At 37.2% G+C, this 12965-nt stretch overlaps 1 protein-coding gene across 2 annotated transcripts in view; it reads left to right on the top strand.

Moving 5' to 3' along the window:
* LOC114297414 (homeobox protein knotted-1-like 1) overlaps positions 1-12965 on the top strand; it is a 36394-nt gene that overhangs the window by 22635 nt on the left and 794 nt on the right. For both annotated transcript variants that reach the window (XM_082868434.1, XM_082868435.1), the window contains exons 5-6: positions 10267-10517; positions 11187-11380. In XM_082868434.1, the coding sequence (XP_082724560.1) occupies positions 10267-10517; positions 11187-11378 (443 nt within the window). In that variant the 3' untranslated portion in view covers positions 11379-11380. The remainder of the gene's footprint in view (positions 1-10266; positions 10518-11186; positions 11381-12965) is intronic.

Here is a 12965-nt window from a genome sequence, read left to right as displayed (position 1 = left end):
GTATTCTCCACCACGATCGGTTCGAAGAGTTTGAATAACTCTCCCAGCTTCTTTCTCAACCAGGGCCTTGTAACTTTTAAATGCAGAAAAAGCTTCAGATTTTTGCTGCAAAAAATATACCCATGTTTTCTGACTAAAATCATCAATGAATGTAATAAGGTACCTCTTATTACCATTGGATGTCGGATTTATGAGTCCATAAATATTGGAATGGACCAGCTCCAGCGTTTTTGTAGCTCTCCTTGCCTTCCCTTTTGGAAAATGATCACAATGTTGCTTACCAACAACACACTCTTCACAGACTTTGGAGGAGCAGTGATCATAGGGAGGCTTGTCATCATCTGCTTTTGATGAAGTGTTTTCAGTCCATTAAAGATCAAATGGCCATAGCGAAAATACCAAAGCCATGATGGATCATTCTCCTTGGTCAACAAACAAGCCTGAACAATCTTGATTTTCAGCCGAAACAACCTATTTGGTGTCATCTCAACAAACACCCCTTGCTAGATCATATATCTCACATGCTCCTTTCTGAATTGTTATAATGTAACCCTTATCTTGCAATTGGCCAGCACTCAACAGATTAGTTTTCAGATTAGGAACATAAAAAACGTTCAAAATTGTTTCAACAAAATTATTCTTAGTTCTAATCTGAATATCTCCCTTTCCTATTACATTTATGGTAGAACAATCACCAAAACTTATAGTTGTATGAAAGCCTTCATTTAAAGATAAGAAAGAAGACTTACTAGCACTCATATGATTGCTGCAACCTGTCTCGACATACTATACATCAAGCTCAGGGTCGTCCTTGGCATGAAAGGCCATCAAAAGTGTTTCTTCTTCCCTTTTCTCAACAAAGTTTGACCTCTCTCCTTTTTCTTTGTCTTTTGGCATCTTTGTGTAGCAGTCGTTGCCGTAATGTCCATGATTTCCACACCTATAGCACTCAATCTTGAACTTGTCCACCTGTCCTCTTCTTTTATTTTAAAACTGGGAGTGATCATCATCTCTTCTGAAATACTCGCGTTGTCTGATTCCATCTCGGTTGCCTCGAGCACTTCTTCCACGTCCTCTACCTCTACCTCTACCTCTACCTCTACCTCATTCTCTTCCTCTTGAGCTTGTGGATTCAGCAAAGGTAGAAGCTTTCAAAGCTTGTTCTTTTGAGGTGCATCGATTCAGCCTCTGTTCATGGACCAGCAAGGAGCTTTGTAGCTCATCAATTGACATTTCATCAGCGTCATTAGACTCTTCAATAGATCATACAATATAATCGAATTTTGGAGCCATAAATCTCAGAATCTTCTCAACAACAGCACCATCTTTAATCTTATCACCATGGATTAGCATTTTGTTTGTTATCCCCATAACTCTTCCAAAATAATCAGTAACTGATTCTCCATTTTTCATTTGAAGAGTCTCAAAATCTCTTCTTATGGCTTGAAGTTGTGCCCACTTCACTCTTGCTGAGCCCTGGTACTTTTTCTTCATGGAGTCCCAAATGTTTTTGATGTATCCTTTTGGAGAATGGTCTCCAAATTGCATGATCAATAGCATGGAACAAGTAGTTCTTCACCTTTATATCTTTCAGCTATCAAGTTTCTTTTGTTGTGGCTGCGTCAGTACTGCTCCTGCTGCCTCGACAAATCCCGTTTCCACAAGATCTCAATACTCTTTGGACCCTAGGAAATTTTCCACCAACATGCTCCAATGATCATAATGACCATCAAAGCGAGGTATGGCTGGCTGGACAAAATTCTTTGCTGATTTGTCAGTCGTCATGAATGCTTGCTGCTGCAAGAGACAAAAGCTACTGGTTGTTTGGGAATTTATTTATTTAGATGCTGGAGAAAAGTGATTCTATGAATAATTGCTGAAGTGTTAAAACAATAACAATATGGCTGAAGGCATCAAACTAAATTATTGAATTGAATTGAATGAAGGAAGACAACTTAAGTAAGAGCAGCAAAGTTACATCTGCAAGCAACCACAATGTCACTTAGGTCCTGTTTGGTGGAGCTTTTTTTAAGTTAAAAGCTGATAGTCAGAAAGCAGAAGTTAAAAGCACTCCTACCCCAGCTTTCAAATAATTAGCTTTTTTGGGCTTATTTAAGCTATTTCTGCCTAATAAGCTATAAGCAGAAGCTACACCAAATAATCTGGCACAGGCTCCCAAATCAAAATAAGCTATAATCAACCCCCAAAAGCTATAACAAACAATCCCTTGGTAGATTTTGTGGAACTAAACCCTTGATTACATGAATTGGTTATACACCAACCATGACTCCTACAAACTAGGGATTCTCCTATAGACTAGGTAATACCAATCTCCTAGCTATAGATAATAGTATTTATTAAAATAAAAACTTAATTAAATCTTAACAGGCGCTTCTTAAAGAATAAATTCTTCCAAGAGATCTTCAAGATGATTTTCTTAAATAATTGTGTACCCTTGGCAAGGTGAAATGCGTATGATTCATTATATAAGAAATTGTAAGGAATTATTTATCAAGTTTGGAGTATTAGAAAGTGAATAAAAAGATGACCTTGTGCGGGAAAATAGTTTAAAAGAAAAGGATCAAGTGGTTGTTGCTGGAATATCAAATAAGGCTTCATTAAAATTGATTTTGTTGTGGGTGTTTCGTGGTCCACCCAATTTGTGCTTATGACTCATTAGTGACCCGCACAACCCAATTAACGGGCAAAAGGCGAGGTACTTGTTATACTCAAGTCTTAGTGTATAATATAGGTTATTTCTGGGATCAGGTTATGAGATTAGAATAAAACTCTAGTTACAGACGGCTTTGAGAGAAACAACCGCTCTTTGTAATTTCTCCTTTGTAGACTTAGGCTTATATCTGAACCAAATATATTTTCATGTTCTTGTATAATTGTTTTGTTTCAATTTCTCATTTTTGTTTGTTCCGTCATAACAAGATCTATTCAACAATGTGCTTTTTACACCAATTGACTGTTATTCCACACAAATTTAGTGACATAATTGAAAAGGTTAATGATGCTGTGTTTGACCATAGAGTCCTGGAACTTATGAACAAGCAAAGCAAAGGCAAAAGGTACTACGAGAGGCAAGAAGGCACATGCTCGGAATGGTGTGAAATTTGGTTGAGACATGGGCAATGTCATGACATCCAAGACCCATCACTTCACCATGGCCTACAATGGATTTGGGGGAATTCCAAAGTTTAGGCCATTAATTTCGTGATTTTTTCGTTTTTGAAAATATATGATTCATCTATAACTTGGTATAAATGAATCTAATTCTCCTTAGGATTTGTCCAATATATTTATTTTTCATCATGGCATCTGAATTTGACCCTAACTCAGATCTTAATTTTTTATTTTATTTGGTATCTGCTTGATTAGCAAGTAATAAGCCTGAGATTTGGTTTTCCTTTGTGGTTTATGCTTCCTCTAATTTAAATTGGCATGCACACCTTAGGGCAAATCAGTTGATTTTGGAGAATTAATAATATTGTGAGAGAATCTCTTTTTTTCAAATTTGTAGTTGTTCTATGTGTGTTGAGTGTTCATCCCATTACCTTTCCGTCAACCATCCCTGCATCAGCAGTTATATCATTATTTTCATTACTATGTCCAATGAAGAAGAAAAGATGACATCACCTAGAAGATTTTGATTTTAAGCCACATGAATACAATTGCAAAAGCTTGCAGATTCTTATAGTTAATATTTAAAAAATTGAGGTCAAGTTTTCTTCAACCACAGGAGAGAATGATGCAGTTCCCTAGAAGAGCAAGGAAAACCAAAATTAAGGAAGCATTCTAGTTTGGTAATTCATTAATTTCAAGCCACATTCAATTGAGATCATTGAAACCAAGTATAATCATGTCTCTAACCTTAGTAGTCTTATCTGTTCAATTTTTGTATATGATTTGTTTAATTTTATAATTTAGAGGTATTTTGGTTATTTGCTGGGGTCACCCAAAGGTTGTCATGTGGGTCAAGTTATGTAATTCAGTTTTATTTGTGGGTCTTATTTAGTTTTATGTAGGTTTTAGAAGCCAAAAGTTTAGTAGTTTTATTTATTTATTATTATTTAGAAATTTCTAGTTGGTAAATGAATTTATATAAAGTCATGTAGTGCATTTAATTGAATTATTATATAGAATAGTTTTGGTAGAATTATTTCCAGCAAATATGCTTCTTTTGAGAATGTGTGATGCTTGTGGCCTCTAAGAGTGACTCCTAAAACTATCTTCTCCACGTCCTTCCATTGCTGAATTTTCTGCACTTTAATAGTCCAACCAGATTTGTTTGCACTCAACTCTCATCCTACCTAATTCCTTAGCTGAAACTGATCAGCCCCAAATTTTATTCTTTTTCCCTATTTAATCAACCCTAAAACCTACCTTTTTGTTGTCACATATATACCTTAAAAGCATAGGTTTCCTTCTGCCATACTAATTTTGGGCTCATTACTAGTAGGCGAGTGATTTTTACTCCAACATTAAATATGCAATCATTTGCGGATCCAAAAATTACAGGTGTTTTGAGGTTGTTTTATCTGCTTCTGTGAAACTTAAACAAACCAGAGCATAAATATATATCAGTTCATAAATTAAACAAAGCAGTTGTTTGTAAGTTTCTGAATAAACTTGTATATTCAATTGTTCGTAATACAAAGATTACAACAAATATTTATAACAATCCTAAACCTAATCTATAATAGGAAATAATCCTATACAATCAATCGAATATTCATAATCAACCTACTTGATATATTTCCATAATTACATAATATTCTCACCCCCTTCCACTCAAACTCAAGGTGTTTTAGTAGAAAACGCTGAGAGTTTACTAAGAAGAAACTGAAATCGAGCAGTAGTGTGAGTTTTCGTAAAGAAATCAACAAGTTACAATGCCGAAGAGACGAAAGGAAACGAGATGGAACCAGACTGCAGATGCTGACGTACAAAATGACAATCAATTTCAATGTGCTTCGTCCGCTCATGAAAGATAGTGTTATGTGCAATTTGAATATCACTGCGGTTGTCACAGTAAAGGGAGGTTAGAGAAGACTAAGGGACACCTAAATTAGTCAAGAGACAACGAAGCCAAATAATCTCAGAAGTGGCATGAGCCATAGCACGTTACTCAACCTCAGCAGTGGAACACGCAACAACAGTCTATTTCTTGCTCTTCTAAGAAATCAAGGAATCACCAAGAAACATGCAGAAGCCAGAAGTAGACTTGCGATCAGTGAAATCACCAGCCCAATCAGAATCAACATAAGCTGCCAAGTCTAAAGAGGAAGTAGAAGACAACAGTAAACTCTGAAATATAGTACCCCGAAGATAGTGTTATGTGCAATTTGAATATCACTGCGGTTGTCACAGTAAAGGGAGGTTAGAGAAGACTAAGGGACACCTAAATCAGTCAAGAGACAACGAAGCCAAACAATCTCAACAGTGGCATGAGCTATAGCACATTACTCAACCTCGGCAGTGGAACACACAACAATAGTCTATTTCTTGCTTTTCTAAGAAATCAAGGCATCACCAAGAAACATGCAGAAGCCAGAAGTAGATTTACAATCAGTGATATCACCAGGCCAATCAGAATCAACATAAGCTACCAAGTCCAAAGAGGAAGTAGAAGACAACAATAAACTCTGAAATATAGTACTCTGAAGATAGAGAAAAATCCAAGCCAAAGCAACCCAATGTGTAGAATGAGGAGCAGAAACGAACTGATAATCATATAAACAACATAGGCAAGATCGGAGCACGTAACCGTTAGATAGACTAAGCAATCCACGAGCTCTTGATATAAAGTAGGATCATCTAGAAGAACACCATCAGTAGGGGTGAGCTTCACATTAAACTCAATGGGGTTATTAGAAAGCTTAGTGTCAGTAAGACCAGCATGATGAATAACTTCATTTGCATACTTGGCTTGAGAGAGAAAGTAGCCCTTGGGAGAAGAAGTTATCTTAATATCAAGAAAAATACCGCAAGGGGCCTATATCCTTCATTTCAAAAGTGCAAAAAAGATGCTGCTTGATCTCAGAGATAGCAGAAAAGTCAGAGCCAGTGATGATCATATCATCCACATACAGTAATAAGGAAACAAATCCAGCAGAGGTGTAGAGAAGAAACAAAGCAGAGTCTTGTGTACAAGGATGAAACCCAAGCGCAGTAACAACAGTCTGAAAGCGATCATACCAAGCATGAGGAGACTGTTTTAGACCATATAGAGCACGTCGAAGGCAACAAACTTGTCCAGATAAATGGTGATGGCTAAGGGGAGGACGCATGTAAACCTCCTTGGTGAGATGGTTATTAAGAAAAGCATTTCTAACATCCATGTGATAAAGAGGCCAAGAACGAACAGCAGCGATATAGATCAAAGTACGGACAGTAGTCATATTGACAACTGGAGCAAAGGTCTCCTCATAATCAATACTATACTCCTGTGAGAAACCTTTGGCAACCAGACGAGCTTTGTAGCGCTCAAAAGAACCATCAGAATGAGTCTTGACTTTATAGACCCATTTGCAACCAATCATATTCTTACCAACTGGCAAAGGAACCAACTCCCAAGTACTAGTTTTCTGTAAAGTAGACAACTCATCCTCAATAGCTTGAATCTAATGGGGATCTTGACAGGCCTCCTTATAAGACTGAGGTTCTAAAAAAGAAGGACAAAAAAGTACGATAGGAAACAAAAAAACATGTATTAGATCAATCCAACCTGTTTGGAGAATGATGCGCTCGAGTAGGATATTAGTGTGCAGCAGGATTAGAGTCATCAGAAGGAGGATCAGCAGTAGGGGCAGAGACAACCGGTGGAGAAGGAGTCTTGCGATAAGAATAAACTAACAACGGAGGAGAATAAGAAACCGAAGGAGGAGAAGCAGCCAGAGGTGAAGCAGGAAGAGAAGATGGAATAAGCTCAGGAGGAATTGTGGAGACGTATTCATCAGACGGGATCTTAGAAGGAAACAGATCAATATGAACCAAATCCTCTTTGGAAACTGGATAATCCTCTTTGGAAACTGGGGCGGTGAGAGGAGGAAGCTAAAAGTAAGGGAGACATTCGAGAAAGGCAACATGGCGGAAGACATAAAAGCGATGGAACAGGGTCATAACAGCGATAATCTTTCTGAGTGAGATTATAACCCAAAAGACACATAGGACAAATCGGGCACTAAGTTTGGTCCTATCTTTATGGGGTAAAAGGACAAAACAAGTAGAGCCAAACACACGAAGGAGGGAGTAATTAGGAAGTTGAGAAAACAGAGCCTTGTAAGGAGACTGACCAGAAAGAAGGGAGGTAGGCATACAGTTGAGAAGAAAAGCAGCAGTAAGAACTGCCTCACCCCAAAACGTAGCTAGAACGGAGGCAGAGAGAAGGAGAGACCTAGCTGTCTCAAGGATATGACGGTGTTTACGCTCAGCTCGACCATTTTGGGCAGGTGTATCAGTACAAGAAGTTTGGTGAATGGTATCCAATTTGGCTAAATATTCACTGAATGCAGTTTTAAAGTATTCTCTGCCCAACAAACCACAACAATTTAATAGTAGACCTAAATTGTGTAGTGACCATAGATTGAAAAGTTCTGTATATCTGGTAGAAGTCAAACTTATGAGTCATAAGATAAACCCAAGTGTAACGGGTGCAGTCATCAACAAATGACACATTGTATGCAGAACCCCTTTTGGTGAGAACAGGAAAAGGGTCTCAAACATCAGTATAAATCAAAGAAAATGGTGTATCAGATGTAGAAGTACTTTTATGAAAAGATAAGGCTGTCATTTTGGCAAGTTTACACCCTCGACATTCAGTAAGTTCACTAGGAGAAACTTTACCTAATATACTAGACTGAGGTAAAGACTGTAAACGATCAACAGACAAATGCCCTAATCTAGAATGCCACAAGTAGAAAGGATTAGACACAGAATCTAACTGAAAAGAGGAAAAGGCAGTCAAAGAGGTTAACATATGCAGATGCAAGCTCTCTATCATGTAGAGGTCTCCAACTCTACGGCCAGTCCCAATCTGTTGCTTAGACATCCGATCCTGCGCAAAACAAATAGAAGAAGAAAAGATAACATCAAAACTAGAGGCATCAAGCTAACTGATAGATAATAAACTGACAGATAACTGAGAAACATAAATGATAGATGGAATAGAGACAGCAGACATAGGAGACGGTAGGACAGATCCAACAAATATAATAGACATACCTGACCTAGTAGCAGCATTGACAATAATAGGAAAGGAAGGAGGAGTGCAATTTTGAAGAAAGGAAAGATGAAGAGTCATGTGATGAGAGGCACCAGAGTCAAAAAACCAAACAGACGAAGAAATACCTGAAGAAGACCCAAGCAAACTTGAATGAAGAGAGGAAACAATGAAGGCACACGGGGATGACTAGGAGGTAGACAGTATATGTTAAAACTGACTAATCTGAGCACTTAAGGAAGCCAGGTCAAGATTAGCAATCGGAGCAGATATAATAGAACCAACGGGAGGTTGAAACAGACATTCCTTCTTGGGACAATGATACTTCTAATGACCCCTTTAATGGTAAAAGGCACACTCGTCAAAAACCAAACACATCGTAATAACCAGAGAGGTGAGGGGTTCGAGTGTAATAAACCAAGAACTAAGGAGTCAAAACATATAATAATCCCAAACAACCAAACTAAACCACCATAATATGATACACACATTGGTACTGATGTGGTCAACGTGGAATAAGGACAAAACCTGATGGACTTAGATCAGAGAACCAATACAAACAGAGAGAGCTTTGTGAACAGAGATGAGACCAAAGACGAAGAGAGCGGGGGCTTCGTCAATACCAACAACGAAGCAGAGACCTTCACTCGACACACAATCCTAAGAGATAGCGAACAACAGAGACTGAGACCCCAAAGCTGAACCCAAATGATGTTACGACTTCACAGAGGCAAAGACAGGTTGGAGAGTCAGAGACTTGTGATCGCGATCAGACCTAGAGAGAGGGAGTTGCGAGCGAAATCTGAACCATAAAAAGAGATGTAAGCTTTAAACGAGTTTGACAAACCGGAAATCCCACTTATGCAATTCGATTATGAACCACGTGAGCTGATGACGCTGAACTTCGAACCACACGGAACAAGGAAGAGAAAGCTTCAATCGACCAGGATAATCGTGAATCGAGAGAGAGAGAACTCAATCAATTCGTGATTTAGAAACCAGAAGAAGAATTCATGAATCAAGCGGTTAGGGTTATGAACATAGCTCTGATACCATATAAGTTTCTGAATAAATTTGTATATTCAATTGTACGTAATACAAAGATTACAACCAATATTTATAGCTATCTTAAACCTAATTTATAATAGGAAATGAACCTATACAATCAATCTACAATCGAATATTCACAATCAACCTAATTGATATATTTCCATAGTTACATAATATTCTCATAGTATCTTCAAGGCAAATGGCTGGATGATGCTGGAAAAGTCTTTCCTTTCTATCTACGCCTTGTTAGTGCTACATGTCTTGGAAAGGCTTTTCCTATGATTGATAAAATGGTCTTGCCTTCTGTATGCAATTTCTTAAGGGTGTTCCATGTACACTTTTTGAGCCCCTGAAACATATTTTTTGATTAATTGAAGTCTTTTCCCGTTCTACAATTTTATTCATTTAGAATGTGTTTATGTTAGGCTTTGCATTATAGTGCAGAGAAGCAATCTTGTGTTAAGTTGTAAAGTGAATAATACTAATAAAACGTTGATCGATCTGCAACAAGAACTAGGCTTAATCCTAATCCTAATCCTAATCCTATTTATGTGGATCCTATTTATGTGGAGTCAGCAATGGAAAATAGTGAAATACATGAATGAATTTCGTTTGGTACAAGGCTTGAAAGGTAATGATAAATGATTGTAGATGTCACATTCTCACCTTTGTGCTATTCTTTGCGTCTTTCTAAAGGAAAAAAGAAACGAGAATATGCTTCCTAGCTAGAATGTTAATAAATTGTATTCTTGAGAAACTCCATCCTAGTTCATATGATCACTTCAAAAAGAATTTGGCCTAAAAAAATTGAATGCCATGGACAATTTACTCTGTAATCTGAAGCAGACATGTATGTTTGGCTTATTCTTTTTTTTCTTAGTTTGGTTCCAAATGCATACTTGATACAGTGTGCATCTAGTTACCTGTGCTTAAAGAGTTACCTGCATGTAATTGGACATTTCTTTCTATACCCTTGTGTGTTTCAGATGAAGGAGCTGGTACTTCAGAGGAGGATTTGAGTTGTGGGGAGGTGGAAGCAGCTGAAAGTCAAGAATCTTCTGTTGCACGTCCAGGTGACCAGGAGCTGAAAGAAATGCTATTGCGCAAGTACAGTGGCTATCTTAGCAGCCTGAGAAAGGAATTTTTGAAGAAAAGAAAGAAAGGAAAGCTACCGAAGGACGCAAGGATTGCGCTACTGGACTGGTGGAACACGCACTACAGATGGCCATATCCCACAGTAATTTCAATTATGACCTTTATTATTATTATTGTTTTTGTGTCATATTTATATGATACATAATAAGATGGCAGTTGCCAAATGAGATCCCTCAAGTGTAGTTACAAAGATTTACTCCTAACTAAATCTCAAATCCCCTAAACCTATATATTTCAAATAAATCACTGAACACTACTTTCATAAATTTCCTGTATATCAATGATTCTGGTGAAATCAAGATTAATTATAGCTCATCCACCATTGGGTTTGATGTGATGGTAGTCTTTCCAACGTTGAAAATGGGATTAAAAACTTTAATATAGCTTTAAGCAAGACAATTTAATTTTGTGTACAGATGAAAATTACAATTCTTGAACTGAACTGGGAACATCCGTTGACCTTGTCAACAAATTAGTGTACATCTATTGAGCAGCAGACATTCCAATTGTACACTGGCTGGTGCCTTTGGCACAAATTATGTGTCCTATGAAAGTTTGTCATTAATTTCTTTCATTTCACTTATCCAACAAAAAAAAAACAAAGGTAATATGGAAGTTTGTGTAAGTGGTTCAACGCGAATTCTTAATTGGACTTTAAAGTTGGATGAAGTTTCAGTGCTCTTTCTTTCATTTATTTCTGAGAATTTTCTCCACAGTTCTCTAAATACGAAGAATAAATTATGGTGTACAGGAGGATGAGAAATCAAAGTTGTCAGAATTTACTGGATTAGACCAAAAGCAGATTAACAACTGGTTCATAAACCAGAGAAAGAGGCATTGGAAACCATCTGAAGACATGAGATTTGCTCTCATGGAAGGTGTTAGTGGCAGCATTGGAGGACCCATGTACTTCGACAATGCAGGAGGAAGTGTTGATATTTAAAGGTTTGTTCAGAGTACTATTTTCTTTTTGTTGTTTTATTGCTGTACTTTCTGGAATATTTATATATAAAGGCAGTGTTTATCGTTTACTTTTTCTATAAATAGATTTTGCATACTAGTTTTAGTCTTTCTTCAGCCATAGCATGTGGTGTGTGCACCTGATTGTACGAGTCATTTGTGAGTAGATACTTGTGGAATTTGTAAATTGATGAAGTGGTTTTCTATAAATCATCCTTTCCATGGAAAATGATAGTCTTTTTATGACAAGTGTTTTCTTGTTTACTTTTGGTTGGTAAACAATGGAGTTTCATACTAAAATAGTCAAGGGATTGGGGTGGTGATGAGTTTATGTAGTTAGTCAAACTCTTGTGAATCAGCTTGGTTTAATAATTTCGCCAATCCTGTAAAATTGCTTTAACAATGGAAAATGTTTGTTAAAATGTTGTGTAAGTTAAAAGTTCAAAATTCGTGATTGAATATGTCCACTTATGTTATTGTTCTGATTAGGTATAGAATTGTGAGGGGGCCTAGTAACCTTCTTGTGGGTCATTGCTGTGTGAAAGTCATCTTAATGGCAATTGGAGAAGAAAACTTTTGGTGAAATTCTTTCTTTATGTGCAGGATGGTAGGTTTTTCCGTGACTCTGAGGAATAGACAACAAACCAATTTGGGCCTTTTAGGAAACGGAGAAGGGGGCTGATTGTGCTAAGTTGTGAATAACTTGTTAGATTCAGGAAAGAAATATAACAAAAGGAGGTTATGATGGGTCAAGATATAAATAAAGGGTCAGTATGTGGTGCTCACCCTTAAAAATACGACTTGATGTGATTGGTTTACAATGCTGACCATATTGTGTCATTACTTTCCCAAGTCAATGTGGTTGGATTACAGCAAGATGTGGTCAGTGATTGCATTTGAGTCGTAACTTTTGTTGGGATTTGTAATCCACAATTTTCTATTAGTTGGGCGGCATATATATCATCTCTTAGGGAAATGCACAAATATATTTAAAGGTTTTTTAGGGGTGTGAGATTCATGTAACTAGAAGCTTCTATGCAGTTCTATATAAAGGACACTCTATTTTGCTACATGTAAGTCAAAGAATAAAAATGTGTTGGTACGTTTGTGTAGGTGTTTTGATTGTATTCTGAGTTCATGTTGGCGGAGCTCTATACGTCTCCTACAGCTGTGAATATCCTTGCATACTTGCATCCATCACATTTTTTGTTTTAATCTTCCGCTGTTCTCAACAACTTCAATCGCATTGAATCATACTTTTTTAGACTACGCACCATATGGGGTGTGCGGCACAAAACTTCCGAAGTGTTGCCTTGGTGATAACTACTACATTGTTAGTGGTTTCATTCCCAAATTTCAACAATTATGCTTGCAATTCCATGTTCAAACCGTATTCACATCACGTCAGTGCAGGTATGCTGATTGTGTCAATGTTAACTATAATTTTTACTTGTCTTTGTTTCATGAATTTCATTGAGGTGGCACTTTTCAACATGTTATTGTTGGAATGTGTCCCACATCGCTTGGAGTTGTCCCATCTGTACTTTTTAAGGTTTCAGTTTTCCTCTCC

The sequence above is a fragment of the Camellia sinensis genome, chromosome 5, assembly GCF_055761805.1.
Source record: "Camellia sinensis isolate YWXY chromosome 5, ASM5576180v1, whole genome shotgun sequence".
In the NCBI taxonomy this organism is placed as follows: domain Eukaryota; kingdom Viridiplantae; phylum Streptophyta; class Magnoliopsida; order Ericales; family Theaceae; genus Camellia; species Camellia sinensis.
This window is presented reverse-complemented; position numbering and strand designations above follow the sequence as displayed.